The sequence below is a fragment of the Bombyx mori genome, chromosome 12, assembly GCF_030269925.1.
Source record: "Bombyx mori chromosome 12, ASM3026992v2".
NCBI classification, from domain to species: Eukaryota; Metazoa; Arthropoda; class Insecta; order Lepidoptera; family Bombycidae; genus Bombyx; species Bombyx mori.
This window is the reverse complement of record NC_085118.1, coordinates 2,960,566-2,978,635: the sequence shown is the minus strand read 5'-3', so window position 1 is coordinate 2,978,635 and position 18,070 is coordinate 2,960,566. Positions and strand designations below refer to the sequence as shown.

Sequence of the window (18,070 nt, the reverse complement as noted above, 5' to 3'; positions counted from 1 at the left end):
CATAACTATTTATTACGGACATTTCTATTATATATTTACTATGTTCATTACGGACATTCTCTATCTATTTATTTCACAGCTATTTTTCATATACTATCTATTTGCGGACATTGTCTATTTCTATTAAATCTCGCTGTACTTTGCGAACATATCTCTATTTAACTATTTATCTATTAAACTATCAATGTCCGTCGCGAACAATATCTATTAAGCTGCATTTATTCATGTCCGTCGCGAACAGTATAATAGTAGATAGTAGTATAATAAATAGTATTTGCCGATTTTTACGAAATTAGTTTCGAATAGGATCATCGATATCAAAACTTAATCGACAGTAACACTCGCACACTAGCAAAACGAACTCGCCCAATTAGTTTTAGGATTTGAAGATATTGTTGAAGATTCAGTTGTATTGAAATAGCCCCCTCTAACAACCTACTAAACGCGTCCATTAGACCGTACGACATGATAGATTTACAAATTTACGTCGATATTTTAATAGGGTATGCAATTATTTTGTAACCACAAGACGAATAATTTTAGAGATAGGTACTGATAAAAGTAAATTTCAATTTACAATAAAAATCTGCGTGCTTGGGAGTGTATAACTCATAAATGTTGTACAATTGAATGTCAAATGTTCAAAAAGCGACTGAAACTTTTATATGATTTAGCACCGTATGCCAACGAAATAATGGCTATATTGGAATATTAGTACTAAACTTGAAAAATGACACTTGACAGCTGATTTCTTGAAATCAACTAAATTGAGAATGATGAGGAATGATGAAATTTATTTCGTATCAAACGTTAATTTATCAGTTAAATTGAGTACCAAGAGAAGTGTAGTTGTCTTATTCAAGTTGCCCAGTCGTTAATTTGCTATATAACTGTAACTGAAGATTTCAGTAGTAATATAGTACCAACATTCCAAAAGATTCCTAAAGCGATTGAAATTGATTTTTAACTTTAAAATGAGTGTGTGTAATAGTGGAGACGTTAAATTAGATGCAGCAGTTAATGCCTGGCTGAAACACGATAAGGTAAACCGGATTGTCTGCTTTAAAACAGAGCGTCCTTGAATGACTTCGGCAAATGAACTAGATCTTTCTCGTGTATTGTAACATTTCTGAAATAAAATTAACCCCGATATTTTTAATTATTCATGTATTTATAAAAATTATGGTTTCATAAAATTTAATAATTGTATTTTTTATTTAACAGCATTATAGTTTTAGGCCTAAGACAATATTATAATTCTAGGAAAAAAAATTACAGATTATAGACTTCTATTTTTTATTAATTTAGAATCCCACAACACGTCAAGAAGTATTGGATGATATTAAAAATTCAAGATGGGAGAAATTAAAGAAGACGATGCTACATCGCCAAAAGTTTGGCACGGCTGGTCTACGTGGACGAATGGGTGCTGGATACACGTGTATGAATGATGTTGTGGTTTTACAGACTGCTCAAGTATGATATTATTAAACTGTAATAGATTTTCTGATAAATCACTTAAAGTAGTAATTAGTTCTTCTAGTTAACTTGGAATGGGAACAAGTCTTTGAACTTTGCAAAGAGTAATTGAAAAATGATTATTCTTTAGCCTCTTGTCAGATGATAATCATGTTATTATTATTATTATCTATATATATACAAATGAATTGCTGTTCGTTAGTCTTGCTAAAACTTGAGAATAGCTGGACCGATTTGGCTAATTATGGTCTTGTATTATTTGTGGAAGTCCAGAGAAGGTTCAAAAGGTAGACAAATATGAAAATGCTCAGAATTAAATAAAAATAACAATTTTGTTTTCCCTTTGATGTGTCCCCTGTCGGACGGATTCTTTCGTTTGTTTTAAGTTTATTTTTTGGAGTTTAGATCTTTTATTTATCGATTGAGGCACTATGAAGTCTGCCAGGTCAGCTAGTTATGTAATAAAAATAAGCCCTTGCATAATCCATTGCACAATAACACAATTGTGTCAATGAAACTAGTTTTTATAAGTTTTCTCACAATGCCTTTAAAGTTGATAAAAAATGTTACCAATGATTGAAAACAAAATTTGTGTTTCGCGACATTCTAATTAAACTGAAAAGAGAATCTCTGCAAGTATCATGCTGGGTGTTGAGACTCATATTATGGTATCAAGACTTCAGTAACCACAAACTGGCATGAGGACCAGGTGTGAAACAAATTAATATAAGTAATATTCAATGAAAAATAGGATTTTCTTCTGGGATATGGGACTGGGAACTGAAAATTCAGACGAATGAAAGTACATTCAGACACTGAACATTATATGTATATAACAAAGAAACTGATGCTGACTGGAGGAATTGAATGAAAATGTATATTTAATTAGACTAAGATTGAATTGACTGTGCATATATTTTTTTCATCAAAATTATTCCTCCTACACTTTTACACTCTCACTTGCAACTTATCAGGACATTGAAGCAAGCCATTAGGGCTGCTTACAAATTTCCTTAGGAAAATGTACCACTCTTTTTTATTAAGGAATAATTAGGACAAAAATAAAGTGTTACAAAAATCTATAAAATGTACATGCATGCATGATATTTAGAGGTTAATGTGTTAACATCAGGTGGTCCATGAGTTCATTCACCCAACTAATCAATATAATATAATTTTATATGCAATATAAAAAGTTGCTGGCCCCAATAGCTTGATGGGGTTTGTTCAAATGAAATTATTTTTTGATTTTGGTAATAACAAACATTTCTGACATTTATAGTTATTGATGTTTTTTTCTCATCCAGGGAATATGTTCATATATACAAAAGGTATCCAATAATGCGCAAATAAAAAATGGAATCGTGGTTGGATTTGATGGAAGACATCAGAGTAAAAGGTAAAATAAAAACATCTATATAAATATTATATATAAAAGAATTTGTATGTCCAAATATATGTGTTCATCTAAATCTCTAGAACCATTAGCTCCATTGATATGAAACTACATATCCACAAATATAAAGGGATTACCACTGCAATGAACATAGTTACATTAGTGCCAGATCACTGGTTGTTAAATATTTTTTCTTTTGTCGTTGGTTTTTCATGACGAAGTCGTGATCTTTATATGAAAAGCTGGCGAATTATTGTATGTCATTAAAACCTGTCCACTAAATAATCCATTTCGATACAGCGGCACGACACGAGAACCCTCTCATCGTGGCCGCCGGTAACTACAAAGCCGGCCCTGCGGACCCAATAGTAAACAGTCGACGTCGCCCAAAATACGTCATTTCGCATCCTCCCGATCCTCTAACGGCGCTTTTAGGTACCCCAAGTACCGGTCTTCGCTCTCATCGAACCCGTTGCTTGCGACAAAGGGCTCGGCGAGTAAATTAACCCATAGACACAGCCCACTGAGTTTCTCGCCGGATCTTCTCAATGGGTCGCGTTTCCGATCCGGTAGTAGATTCTGCGAAGCACGGCTCTTGCTATGGTTCGTGTTAGCAACGCTAGGTTTGAGCCTCTTGAGCATACCTTCTCGCCCGGTAACGCTGATATGGTCTCTCAAAACCATCAGCCTAGGTAGTGGCATAGAGACTTCTATCTCGTTCGACTTTTTTTAATTGGTAGATTTGTACTACAATCCGCTTGCTACTAAGCACTTACCAAGCTTGCCGACAATATGAACGGCTTGCGACAGCGACAGCTCATAGTAAAATACAGCATAATATTCCTGACGTTTGGAATGCTGTACAGTTTTCGTGGTCATGGACGATGGTTGTCTTGACCTCTAAAACAATATGACGATAAAAACAAGAGATTAAATCGTAAAAGCTGTTACATTTACATCTCAATTTCTTAGGAATATGCTTCCAATGAGGAGACTATGACCACATTTTGCGATTTCCAGATTGAATTACAGTTTGAGTGGTCACAGAATACCAGTCTATACATACAATAACTTTGCGTATATATGTTTATTCACGACTGTCGCGAGAAGCATGTGTTAATTAAAAACAATTCGCAGCACGATATCATGTTTCCATAGATTCATTCAAATGTTTATCGTAACTTATCTGGTGTTTATCGAGATGTCACAGATCGTCTCTGGGGGTCAAAACGCCAACGGACGGGTATTAATAATAACACGAACCGCGTGCTTAGGGCGAGTTTTTTAACGTTCTCGTTAGTGTAAAAGTTAATTCAAATTTGTATGGAGTTGGAATGTTTGCCTACGTTTGCGGCTAGGGACGTTGTTCCAACTGCATTTTTTTACCTATGCTCATAACCTTGAGAGGTTATTTCAGCTTCTCCTTGATGTGCAAGTGACCTCACGGGGCTCAAGGCGGAGTGTTGCTAACACTGGCCCTAGCAAGAGCAGTGCTTCGCAGAATCTACCACCGGATCGGAAAGGTGACCCACTGAGAAGATCCGGCGAGAAACTCAGTGGGCTGTCTATGGGTTATTTTACTCGTCAAGCCCTTCTTCGCAAGCGATGGGTTCAGCGAGGACGGTGACCGGTGCTTGAGGTACCTAAAAGCACCGTTAATGGATCGGGAAGATCCCTAATGACGGGCTTAGGGCAAACTGCATACAAATTTGCGTTAGCTTTTACGCCATCGAGAACGTTAAATACTCACACTAAGCACACCGTTTGAAAGGATGCGATTTCAGCTATCGGGATCTTGTCCTACCAAAGGTATAATAAGCCGCGCCAATAAATAAACGAACCGAAAATGGGGTCTATGTACCTGCACTGACAGATGGTAGAGTCAACAAATAAAAAGAAAGATAAAAAGAAAAAGTTGTTTATTGTAAAAAGACATAAAAAAAAAATTTGAATTTATTTTCTTTATTTTTTGTTTATTTTATTTTATTTCTCGAGATTATTTTCCTCTTCAAAGTATTTAATAACGTTATACACGATTTCGGGTGCATCACTGTGAAGGACTTTTCCTTGTTTGTGAGTGATATTATTTACCAGTCAGAACTGAAATTTTTTTTGCATGCAGTACGCGTCGTGTGCGACTAAAGACAGCAATAGTTTAGAGTGAGAGCGCATGATCGCCGCCGCCATTTTAGATTCGTTTCTTTATTGGGGTGGCTTAAAGGGGGTGATTATGTCTGTATTACGTATTTTTGTGGGTAAACAAAAAAAAAATGAGCGCCTATTCATTTCAGATTCGCGGAACTCACAACGAAGGTGTTCATATCTTCATCAATACCGGTCCATTTATTTTCAATGGTTTGTCCGACACCACTCGTGTCGTTTGGCACAATAATGTACGGCGCTGCCGCCGGTGTCATGGTGACGGCCTCCCACAACCCGAAGGAGGACAACGGATACAAAGTTTATTGGTCGAACGGTTCGCAAATTATATCGCCTCATGACGACAACATACTGGATGAGATATTGCAGTGCTTGGAGTGAGTTTTGTGCTTGTATATATTTTTTTATTGCTTAGGCGGGTAGACGTGCTCACAGCCCACCTGGTGTTAAGTGGTTACTGGAGCCCATAGACATCCACATCGCAAATGCGCAACCCACCTTGAGATATGAGTTCTAAGGTGTCAAGTGTAGTTACAACGGCTGCCCCATCCTTCAAACCGAAACGCATTACTGCTTCACGGCAGAAATAGTCAGGGTGGTAGTACCTACCCGCGCGGACTCCCAAGAAGTCCTACCACTGTAATGACGCAAATTATAATCTTGCGGGTTTGATTTTTATTACATGAAGATGGGCAGCTGTTATTCAATACTATTTTCTGCTACGCGCATACACGCCCCGGTCATTTGGGGGTCACATAAATTGTTTCATGTGTCCGATTTATCGTAAAACTGCTACACGATCTGTGCAGTCCTAAGGTCCGTTCACACAGTCCTGCTCGGAGAGGAGAGCAGATTTTTATCACGTTAGAAACAGAGTTTTGCGTAATTGTAGTAAAGTTTATTTTTGCATGTGCACTTTTTTTCATTCAGAATGCTTGAACGCGTTGCGTGTGAAATAATAAGAAGAGCCGACCGGCTCCGATTGCGCGCTCTTGTGTGTGAACGGACCCTTATATTCATTCAGACATTCTTATTCCGGGTCTTATCCCACTATGTGGAGTCTTTACAGCATGTATTTTTTTCTATTCAAGTCTATCATACATTACCTCTCTAGCATATCCTCTCCCAATCAAATCTTTTTACGACGCCTTCTCTATTCCGTTATGTGTAATACTGAGGTTATTAACAGCATACCAGACGATCATTGGGATATAACCGAAGTCAGAGCTCACGAATTAGTCCGGGACTGCACAACGGAAGTGACGGATAGGTACATGGCGTACATCCGGGACAGCCTTCACGAGGACGTGCTGGAGACGAACAAGAGAGCCGCCATCGATGTTGTGTACAGCGCGATGCACGGCGTCGGCTACGAATATGTCTTGAAGGCTTTCAAAACGGCCGGATTGAAGGTATCTTACAATATAATATCACTTTACTGGGTGTAGGACGGATTGTGAGTCCGCGCGGGTGGGTACCACCACTCCGCCTATTTCTGCCGTGAAGCAGTAATGCGTTTCGGTTTGAAGGGTGGGGCAGCCGTTGTACTGTAATAATTGAGACCTTAGAACTCATATCTCAAGGCTGATTGGCTACATCTAGTTGTAGCCAGCATAAAGAAGGCTATCGGCTAAGGAAATCGGCTACACCTAATATTAGCCGTGAACAAATCTGTCACGGTAGGCAGCGGCTTGGCTCTGCCCCTGGCATTGCTGAAGTCCATGGGCGACGGTAACCACTCACCATCAGGTGGGCCGTATGCTCGTCTGCCTACAAAGGCAATAAAAAAAAATCCTAGGTGGGTAGGTGAACCTAGGTGGTTTAAACACCGAAGTGCGGCTACACCTAGTTTTAGCCGGCTAGAACTAGGTATAGCCGCACTTCGGGTCGCAGTCGTAAGATATATATCAGAATTTAATGGTAGTCCTTAAAGGAAAGTGGTTTAAAATCAAAATACAATATTTGACATGAAAAGAGAATTACTAAAGACGAACCACAAACTTGCCTATTAATGGCGCGAAGCAGGCAAGCGTTCCAGTCGCTTATATTTATAATAGACAAAGTGGATATTTATTATACAATAGAATTGCGACTCATGTCTCAACATGGGTAGTGGCGACCACGTTGAGATCTCTATGGGAACCGTTATAAGTCGTAAGCTTGTTCGCTCATATAAAAAACCATCTCGAGAAATCCGTCAATTTCAAATCAACCAATTATAATAATCCCCGCTATAACACGATGGACTGGTTCCGCGTTGTAGGAGTATTCTCGTATAACGCGCTCATACGACAATTTAGCACGCGTTATGTACAAATGATTTATATAAGGGGCTAAAGTATGAAATTGCCGATTTCTACTGAAAAATTGTAATTCATTTTTTTTCTTCATTTAACATATTTATTGAATAAAAATATCTAACATTATTATCTATACATTGCTGCCATCTAATAGGAAGATCATTTATGCCTTTGCGATGGAACTCTGGTGATCTAGATTCTATAAACTGTGAGAAAGCATATTGCACTGCTTCCTAGAAAGAAAACTTTTAACACGTAGAAAATAGTTCAAATCACGAAAAAAAAATTGTAGTCCGTTGGAGCAAGGTCTGGCGAATACGGAGGGTGATGATTATTTAACTTTTATACATTTGTATAAGTCAATGCTCTTATAAGTCAAAAACGTCTGCAACAACAACAATGTCATCTTATTCGTCAGGCACCGATCAGCGTCAAGCAACAACAAGACCCGGATCCAGATTTCCCGACAGTGACATTCCCGAATCCCGAGGAGTCAGAGTGTCTGGCATTGAGCAAGCAAGAGGCCGAGCAACGAGGCGTCAGCTTGGTGCTGGTCAACGACCCTGACGCTGACCGGCTGGCGGTGGCTGAGTTCGACGACAGGTGCGTTGAGGTCTTGCTTCCTCATCGTTAGTTGTTTTCAGTCGCAGAACAATCGTGAAGTCGTCAGTCGGAAGCTGTTCACGTACACGCTAGGGAATCTGAACGTTTGAAAATCTCTCACAACTCTCCTAAGACGCAGCCGAGCGTTTCCGAACGTTTACTCGATACCATATCTATATATTAATACGTTAAGCAAAAACTTTGTATCCCTTTTTACGAAAACTGCGCGGACGGATGAGTATGAAATTTCCCACACTTATAGATAATATAGAGAAGGAGTGCAGAATGATAATATTTTTTTAAATTATGCATAAAAAGTATATTCAATAAAAAAAACATTACACACACTACCATATATTTGACACATACACGCATGCAAACTATTTGCTTATTGTCAAACTTTTCTTATTGCTTATAGTCTGTGGTCAAATTGAGAATAGATTAAATATGGACTTTTTGGCGGGAACGCGAGGAGTGAAGTTGTGTGATTTGTTTTATTTTGTCTATTTAGTGTTTCTTCAGGTGTTAATGTGTAATAACTGTGGTTTATTAACTGTTTATAATCTGTGTAAGTGCACAAATGTGGGAAAATGAAACAAAGCCGCTGGACGTAACTTCTCGGAATCCTCCAAAAAGTCCAATGAAAAAGTCTCAGTAGATGACCACCATTTTACTGAGATTATATTTCATCCCATATCATCTCATCTCATTTCATTTGATTTCATGCCAGTTGATTGATGTCTCAAATTATTCATCTTCATTTTATTTCATCATTTTTCATAAAAATAAGAAAATAAATTAAAATAAGACATGACTTAAAGGTCTTAGTTACCAGGTCATAAAATCCCTTAAAAAAATAGATTAAATATTGTTTGTCTTTATTAATATTTGTCTAAAGTGTAGTCTTGGCGAAATCTGTAAATATGATAGAAGTATTTGTCTTTGATAATAAAATCTTAATAGTGTACAAACTTATAATTTTAATTAATTATAGTCGAAATTCGACTACCAGGCGACCACTAGTTTTACTAAACGCTTCGGTGCTTTGTCACACTTCACAGCGCCGATGTCGCCTTGCGTAGTTCTGTAGCTAGACACCAGATGGCGCCCACAATCATTTGGTTTCATTAGTTTATATTCGTGTATGCACTACACACGTCGCCCTAAACACGTCATTTCGGATCCTCCAGATCCACTGACGATGCTTTTAGGTACCTCAAGCACCGGCCACCGTCCTCGCCGAACCCGTCACTTGCGACGAAGGGGCCGGCGAGTAAATTAACCCACAGACACAGCCCACTGAGTTTCTCGCCGGATCTTCTCAGTGGGTCGCGTTTCTGATCTGGTGACAGATTCTGCGAAGCACTTCTTTTATTAGGACTAGTGCTAGTGCTAGGTAGTCGTTAGGTTAGAGCCCTTTGAGCTTACCTACTTGCTCGGTGACGCTGACATAGCCCGCTAAGGTTTCCAGCTTAGATAGAAAAAAAGCATTACACAATTGTTTTTAATCACTTCATACGTTTTCTTCAGTTCGAAATCCTGGAAGGTGTTCAGTGGGAATGAGATGGGCGCACTGCTGGGCTGGTGGCTGCTGACGCAGCACTACAAGAAGGACCCGTCTGCGAATGCCGAGGACCTGTACGTGATCGCCAGCATCGTCAGCTCGAAGATGCTGCGCGCCATCGTCGACGGGAAGGGACAGTTTGTGGAGACACTCACCGGCTTCAAGTGGATGGGTGAGCTGGTTTTTTCGTATCTAGCGATGCACCGGTGTTCGAATCCCGCAGGTGGGTACCAATTTTTCTAATGAAATACGTACTCAACAAATGTTCACGATTGACTTTCACGGTGAAGGAATAACATCGTGTAATAAAAATCAAACCCGCAAAATTATAATTAGCGTAATTACTGGTGGTAGGACCTCTTGAGAGTCCGCGCGGGTAGGTACCACCAAACTGCTTATATCTCAAGGTGGGTGGCGCATTTACGTTGTAGATGTCTATGAGCTCCAGTAACCAATTAACACCAGGTGGGCTGTGAGCTCGTCCACCCATCTAAGCAATAAAAAAATAATAAAAACTAAATGGAATCCGCAGGTAATTGCTCCCTGCTGCTGGTACAGCAGAACAAGATTCCGGTGTTCGCCTTCGAGGAGGCCCTGGGCTACATGTGCGATGTGCGCGTACCAGACAAAGATGGCGTCTCGGCCGCGGTGCAAGTAAGTATAGTATAGTATAAATGTATTATATATATCGGCGCAACATTACTATTTGTTTGGAAAAGTGAGTCTTATTTTCTGTCATTATGGAAGGCAATGACAACAACTAAACAGAATGACGTCAGCGTCGCTGACGGCTTCTGCATTAGACGGCGTCAAGTAATAAGATTTTTATAATTCACAGTTTTCATTATTTACAGTTTATGAATAATAAAAAACGAAGGCAACTAATCGCGACATAACATAAATGATTAAAAACAAATGAAATTTACAAATGAGATGATATGTGATGAAATATAATCTCAGTAAAATGTTGGTCATTTACTGAGAAAAAGTCTTAGTGGACTTTTTGTGGAGTACCCCGAGAAGCTACGTTCAGCTGCTTTGTTTCATTTTCCCACATTTGTGCACTTTCACAGATACTAAATCTATACTTCTATACTAATATTATAAAGCTGAAGAGTTTGTGTGTTTGAACGCGCTAATCTAGGAACTGGTCCGATTTGAAAATTTTGTTCAGTGTTATTCCATTTGTCAGTGCCCATTTATTGAGAAAGGCGATATAACATCACAATTAGGCCAATACAAGTGGAGCACCAATAAATAATGTTTCAAAATAGGGGTTTAAATAGCTCCTTAACATTATATTATAATTCAAAAATGTTTTCGCTTTCTACGCAAATGAAGTGGGGGGTAAAATTTTGCGTTATGCCAAAGTAACTATTCCACGCGGACGGTGTCGCGGGCAAAAGCTAGTAGTTAATAAACCACCGTTATTACCCATTTAAACCTGAAGAAATACTGAATAGACAAAATAAAACGAATCCCACAACTTCACTCCTCGCGTTCCCGCCAAAAAGTCATTAGTAACTAAATTTTTTTAAGGGATTTTATGACCTGGTAACTAAGACCTTTAGGTCATGTCTTATTTTTATTTTATTCTTATTTTTATGAAAAATGATAATATGGAGTGAAATGAAATGAAATGCAGAGGATTAATTTGAGACATTAATTAACTGGGATGAAACTAAATGAAAAGAGATGATATTGGATGAAACATAATATCAGTAAAATTTTGGTCATTTACTGAGATTTTTTCAGTGGACTTTTTGGAGGATCCCGAGAAGCTACGTCCAGCGGCTTTGTTTCATTTTCCCACATTTGTGCAATTTCACAGATATTAAACGGTTAATAAACCACCGTTATAACACATTTAAACCTGAAGAAACACTAAATAGACAAAATAAAACAAATCACACAACTTCACTCCTCGCGTTCCCGCCAAAAAGTCATTAGTACCTAACTGGGTACAAACAGCATTAATACATAGTATAAAACAAAGTCGTCCTATATCTGTCCTTATGTATGCTTAAATCTTTCAAACTACGCAACGGATTTTGATGCGGTTTTTTTTAATAGATAGAGTGATTTGAAGAGGAAGGTTTATATGTACATATAATAACATCTATTAAATAGTGGAGAAATCAATGATAAATAACAGTTTCCGAAGCGAAGCGAGGGCGGGTCGCTAGTAGATAATATACTAAAACTGAATTTTATGTGTTTGACAGCGATGCTGACTTTTCAACTCGGAAACAGCAGTAAATTCTCGCACTGATGCCCGTCCAACTCTTCGTTTCCAGGTGGCGTCCCTGGCGTCGCACCTTCGCTCCAAGGGGATGTCGCTAGGCTCCCAGCTGCAGCGGCTCTACGCGGAGTACGGGTACCACGTGTCGCACAACTCCTACTACATCTGCCACGAGCCCTCCACCATACAGAAGATCTTCAGGAGGATCAGGAATTACGAGGGACCCGGTCAAGTGAGATCTGTTATATATATAGATTTTTTTATTTTTTTTTATTGCTTAGATGGGTGGACGAGCTCACCTGACGTTAAATGGTTACCGGAGCCCATAGACATCTACACCGTAAATGCGTCACCCACCTTGATACATAAGTTCTAAGGTCTCAGTATAGTTACAACGGCTGCCCCACCCATCAAACCGAAACGCATAACTGCTTCACGGCAGAAATAGGCAGGGCGGTGGTGCCTACCCGTGCGGACTCACAAGTGGTCCTACCACCAGTAATTACATGGATTACATCGACGGGTAAAAAACTATTTGGTCTAAGCGACATTTCACTTTAACACGCGACATTTATCTTTGTAATTTTGTAATTAAAGGTGCGTTTTATTTGGTATTGGCATCAACAGTCAGATGTTTTTTAATTGAACTTCAATTAAATTTACTCCATTCCAATTGCTGATAATTTTTTCAATTTTTAAATATGAATGGATCTTTTGTAAAAGTTTAAAAATTTTTGTTTAAAACAAATAACCTTTCGCCTCTCGATATTTTTATGGGTTTGATTTTTTTATTACACATGATGGTATTCTTTCACCGTGGAAGTCATTCGTTAAGTACGTATTTCGTTAGAAAAACTGATACAGGTTGTCGTATGAGAACACTAGCACAGTCGTGCTGCTCGATACGAATGTAATATAATTAACGTTTTATTTTAATTTTAATTGCTTTGATGGGTGGACGAACTCACAGTCCACCTGGTGCTAAGTGGTTACTGGAGCCCATAGACATCAACGTAAATGCGCCATCCACCTTGAGATATAAGTTCTAAGACCTCAGTATAGTTACAACGGCTGCCCCGCCCTTCAAAGCGAAACGGATTACTGCTTCACGGCGGAAATAGGCAGGGCGGTGTTACCTATCCGTGCGGACTCACAAGAGCTCCTACCACCAGTAAAAACGTGTTCCTACCGCCGGCGGCTGGCACTGTCAGTGACAATGTCAACCGCCGACTGAGCGCCCCTCGCCCGCAGTACCCGCGGCGGGTGGGCTCGTGCGGCGTCACGCGCGTCACGGACTTCACGGCCGGCGTCACGGCGCCCCCCGCGCCCCGCACCGATACCCACCTACGTGAGTACATGAACATACAACATTAGTTTTTAAAGTAACTGCTCTAAGGGACTTTTTGGCGGGAACGCGAGAAGTGAAGTTGTGTGATTTGTTTTATTTAGTCTATTTAGTGTTTCTTCAGGTTTAAATATTTAATAACGGTGGTTTATTAACTGTTTAGTATAATTGTGAAAGTGCACAAATGTGGGAAAATAAAACAAAGCCGCTGAACGTAACTTTTCGGGATCCTCCAAAAAGTCCACTGAAAAAATCTCAGTAAATGACCACCATTTTACTCAGATTGTATTTCATCCCATATTCTCTCATTTCATTTCATTTCATTTTATCCCAGTTGATTGATGTCTCAAATTAATCATCTTCATTTCATTTCATCATTTTTCATAAAAATAAGAATATAACTTAAAATAGGACATGACTTAAAGGTCTTAGTTATCAGGTCGTAAAATCCCTTAAAAATATATTTCACAATAGAATCATAATAATGATCAAATTTATACTCTCAATTGATTATAGTCGAACTTCGACTACTGGGGGTGCCTAGTTTATTTAACTAAGTCATTACAAAGGGAGGTCGTTGTCAGGCGTGCTAGGCACCGGGCTGGACCAGGACTACACGAGCGGCGAGATGGTGATGTTCCGCTGCGACACGGGGCTGAGCGCGTGCGTGCGCACCAGCGGGACCGAGCCCAAGCTCAAGTACTACACCGAGCTGGTCTGCCGGGCCGACACCGTCAGGTGGGGACTCCACTACTACATCATCTTATATCATCACTAGTTTTTGCCCGCGATTTCGTCCAACGCGTCGTAACTATACCTGAGACCTTAGAACTTATATCTCAAGGTGGGTGGCGCATTTACGTTGTAGATGTCTATGGGCTCTAGTAACCACTTAACACCAGGTGGGCTGTGAGCTCGTCCATCCATCTAAGCAATAAAAAAAAAGCGTGAAAATAATTCACAAAGAATGCTTTATTTTAGAACAAATTTGGTTAGCATAAAAAACGTTATAGTGAATCATCCTTAACATATAGACATATGCTATGGCCAACTTTTTTTAGGTCTTTTAAAGGGGAACAATTCTGTCATACATTATTTTAGCGAAACTTTAACCGTTTCTGCAGCGCACGCAGGGGAAGCTCTCAAAAGGAAAAAAAAACCCCGATTTTGGAACATTCTTTATTGGTGCTGCGCTTGTATTGGTCTTGGCGTGATATTATATAGCCTTCCTCAATAAATGCGCTATCTAATACTGAAAGAATTTTTCAAATCGGACCAGTAGTTCCTGAGATTAGTGCCTTCAAACAAACAAGCTTTTCAGCTTTATAATATTAGTATAGATATCGTCGTTGTCAAACCAAAATCTGCTATGTGCACTTTTTGAGTTTTAAAGTGAAACTTTTATTACATCGTCTCAAAGCTTTTCGTCTGTGTGTTACATGTCGCGTGACGATCGGCCGCGGAGTAGGGATAAAGTGAAAGGCGCTCGTCAGAGCAGCCAAGGCTAATATGGCGGCGCCTATACTCGTAGTTCGCAGCAGCTGACCGTGTAGTGTATAGACTATTACTCATTTGTGCCAGTGCTCCACGCTATTTTGTTTTTGTTTTTGTCAGTGCTTAATGTAAATGTTGTTTATCAGAGTTATATGTATGTAGGTGTGGGTCTAAATGAAATACTCTTTTCTAGGGTTTCACTATACTTTTTTATTTAATTCTTAGAGAGCACTTTGAACACGTCTTACTCCTAATGGCGGCGTCGTGCGAGAGAGCGACTTAGAGCTACATCTGTCCCTTTCACACATCATGCGTTCAGAATCTTTCACTCGTTCAGAAATGTTTTACAATAAGTAGAAATGTTAGTAATAATTAAATAATTAAATCCTACATGTATAATAACATCCATTCAATAGTAGAGAAATCAATAATAAATTACAGCTTCCGAAGCGAAGCGAGGGCGGGTCGCTATTACTAATAATCTAACGATACTCTTTGCAGTGAACAAGAGGAAATGAAATCGAAACTAAAGGAGATCGTTCAAAAGTTCATCAATGAGCTCCTACAGCCCGAAGAGAACGGTCTGATAGGATAATAAGCAAGTTAGTATTTTAAATCAAGTTTCACAGAGTAACGAGAAGAGATGTATTTTAATTTATTCTTCTTAATAAACATACCATATTGAATTGTTGATAAAAGAAAAAAATGTTATACATTTAGCAGCTAAAACGGAGCGAAAGAGACAAACATAATGGATAGATCAACTTCATTCTCTTACGATGTATCTTGCTCCAAAGGGGAAATGTTACTCTATATTATCGTATGCTGACACTAGCGACATCTGTTTTTACTGGTGGTAGGACCTCTTGTGAGTCCGCACGGGTAGGCACCACCACACTGCCTATTTCTGCTGTGAAGCAGTAATGCGTTTCAGTTTGAAGGGTGGGGCAGCCGTTGTAACTATACTGAGACCTTACAACTTATATCTCAAGGTGGGTGGCGCATTTACGTTGTAGATGTCTATGGGCTCCAGTAACCACTTAACACCAGGTGGGCTGTGAGATCGTCCACCCATCTAAGCAATAAAAAAAAAACATTGTCTAATTTATAACTTTGCCTAGTTTATAACTCTGAAGGAGATATTTATAAATAGCATTATAATATGTTATTAATAAATCTTGTTACGACAGAAATTGCAGCATGCAGATGAAATGCAATTTTCAGTGTAATTTCAACGTCAACTGGAGCTCAGAAAATAACGACTTCCTAAGAATCTTAATTTAAAGATAATTTTTCTTAATGTTTATTTACCAAAGAAATTAATGTTCATTCCATTGTGTGATAGAATGTTTAAAGTATTGTCATGATCGGTGTAGATCTATCTGTACTGATTATAGGTGAAATAATACATTATGTTTTAAATAAAAGGTTTTTTTATTTATTTTCGTCCCAACCTTTTAATTTAAGAATAAATTTATTGTTACACTAAAAATAAAAGCAAAAAATCCACAATAATATAAATTTAAGTTACCTAATAAAGTCATAATATTTTCAAAATGAGTACACAAGCAACATAATTTTTTCGTTGGTAATAAAACTCCAAAAAGGTTTTATATAATGTTTTAGAATTTTCTGTGATCCGATTGAACAATTTGACCGATGAATTCATTACAGATCCTATTAATTTTGTTATAATAAAAAATGGGCACAAAAGGTCGTTCACACGTGTCTATGTAGTTTCCTCGTTGGCAGCCTCTGCTTCTAATCGTAACTTCTCCATTTCCTTTAAATTTATTTCAATAAGGTTGTCCAGTTCTTGACTCATTAGGACTGACAAGCCGGCTGTGGCTGGCACCTTCAGATAAATATCAAGTAAACTTATATAGATCATTTTTGAGTAAAATGACCCCTAATCCCCTATGTATAGGTATAGTCCCCGTATGTACGTACGGTCCTAATGATTTGTTTAGTAAACAAAAGGTAAAACTTATTGAATCGATTCGTGATCGATATTCGATTTGTGTTTACGGTTATCGATTTCTAAGTCGATCGAATAAAACACGGCCCACGGACGAGCTCACGGCCCACCTGGTGTTAAATGGTTACTGGAGCCCATAGACATCTACGATGTAAATGCTCCACCCGCCTTGAGATATAAGTTCTAAGGTCTCAGTATAGTTACAACGGCTGCCCCACCCTTCAAACCGAAATGCATTACTGCTTTACGGCAGAAATAGGCAGGGTGGTGGTACCTACCCGCGCGGACTCACAAGAGGTCCTACCACCAGCAATTACGCAAATTATAATTTTGCGGGTTTCATTTGTCACAAGTCAGAATGTTTTGCCGCCATTTTGTATTCTTATTTCTTTCTTGTATGGATAGTAGAAATAAAGTGCATTCACCATCTCAGTATATTAAAAAGTGTTAATTTATGTCTATGGATTTAGTCAGCATTCAAGGTAAGCTAAAAAATAGTATTTATTACCTCAGCAAAAATTGGTTTGGCGGCCTCCCACCTCTCGATATGGCTCTCAATGATCTTCACACACACAGTGGCTTTGGGTATAATTCTACCTAAAGTCCTGAACACAATTGTAATTAGTTATTTTCAAATAGTAATCTTTTTTTTTATGAGGGATTACTGGTAGCCCAGAGGCCTTTCCAGTTTCACCAGGACAGCAATCTATTGAGGAGGTTCTAGTTTATTGAGCAGAGTTCATCCTTACTACCCGGAACCGCTGCAACCGTCTACAGTCTAGAGATATTTTATCATCCGTTATCATCCGGTTCTGTGTTGAATTACAATGGGCGGTGTTTCCCGAGCGCTATGACGTATCCAAAACGTCCGTGTTTCCGTGTCCGTGTTTCAAAGAACGTTTGAGGAGTATTCTCTAGGTGTAGGCAGTGACTGTCTCCTTGGCATGACGTCTATGAGGGACGGTAACTGCTTACCTACTGCTGCTAGTCTGTCTATGAGGGTAATTAAAAATAATATTTTTTATCGGACACAGCAGCGAGGGAACATTAGATGCGTGATGTAGTGAGATTCCCTGTTGAAACTTTCACAATTAAAAACTATTTAACTAATTATCTTTGTTCTTATTATTAATTTATTGCGTCAATCGAATTGTTTGGTGATGACATCTTTCTTGTAATCAAAGTCCTGTGTCTAAATCAAAAGTCCATTTTCACTATCAAGCAATTCGTTAGCTAATTATTAAATGGGAATATCGAAATTGTTCCAGCATTTTAAATAGTATTAATTTTAAAGAGACGACTCGCTAAAGGAAGGTCGGTAATGAAACACATGAGAAAACGTCAAATATAAAACGACGACGAACGAACGACTTTAAGTCTTACGGCGTCAATGATTACGGTCGAATTTCGATCGTTCTCAGCGAGCGCTGGTAACTTACAGATAATACTCGTAATAGAGAAATGAAACACAAAATTGCGGAACTGCTTTTACGGATTATTCACTCGCGC

At 38.8% G+C, this 18,070-nt stretch overlaps 2 protein-coding genes across 3 annotated transcripts in view; one reads left to right on the top strand and one right to left on the bottom strand.

Moving 5' to 3' along the window:
* The first annotated feature begins 748 nt into the window (after positions 1 to 748).
* LOC101747131 (phosphopentomutase) lies at positions 749 to 16,010 on the top strand. The gene is made up of 13 exons (XM_004929380.5): positions 749 to 1,043; positions 1,309 to 1,476; positions 2,787 to 2,878; positions 5,167 to 5,412; positions 6,225 to 6,447; positions 7,754 to 7,938; positions 9,469 to 9,674; positions 10,035 to 10,156; positions 11,800 to 11,976; positions 12,996 to 13,092; positions 13,674 to 13,827; positions 15,085 to 15,185; positions 15,774 to 16,010. Exons 1-12 carry the CDS (start codon positions 975 to 977, stop codon positions 15,176 to 15,178), a joined length of 1,833 nt encoding a protein of 610 aa, XP_004929437.1. The 5' UTR covers positions 749 to 974; the 3' UTR covers positions 15,179 to 15,185; positions 15,774 to 16,010.
* LOC101740240 (cGMP-dependent 3',5'-cyclic phosphodiesterase) overlaps positions 15,994 to 18,070 on the bottom strand; it is a 16,107-nt gene continuing 14,030 nt past the window's right edge. For both annotated transcript variants that reach the window (XM_062671355.1, XM_021350089.3), the window contains 2 exons: positions 17,070 to 17,166; positions 15,994 to 16,438 (listed from right to left, as the gene is read on the bottom strand). In XM_062671355.1, the coding sequence (XP_062527339.1) occupies positions 16,313 to 16,438; positions 17,070 to 17,166 (223 nt within the window). In that variant the 3' untranslated portion in view covers positions 15,994 to 16,312. The remainder of the gene's footprint in view (positions 16,439 to 17,069; positions 17,167 to 18,070) is intronic.

What these genes read in the sequence shown, in the direction of transcription:
- LOC101747131 (XM_004929380.5), top strand. Translation starts at nt 975, where the DNA reads ATGAGTGTGTGTAATAGTGGAGACGTTAAATTAGATGCAGCAGTTAAT. An exon ending in TGGTTTTACAGACTGCTCAA is followed by an intron (nt 1,477 to 2,786) that starts GTATGATATTAT and finishes TTTCTCATCCAG; the next exon opens with GGAATATGTTCATATATACA. An exon ending in TCAAAACGGCCGGATTGAAG is followed by an intron (nt 6,448 to 7,753) that starts GTATCTTACAAT and finishes CTTATTCGTCAG; the next exon opens with GCACCGATCAGCGTCAAGCA.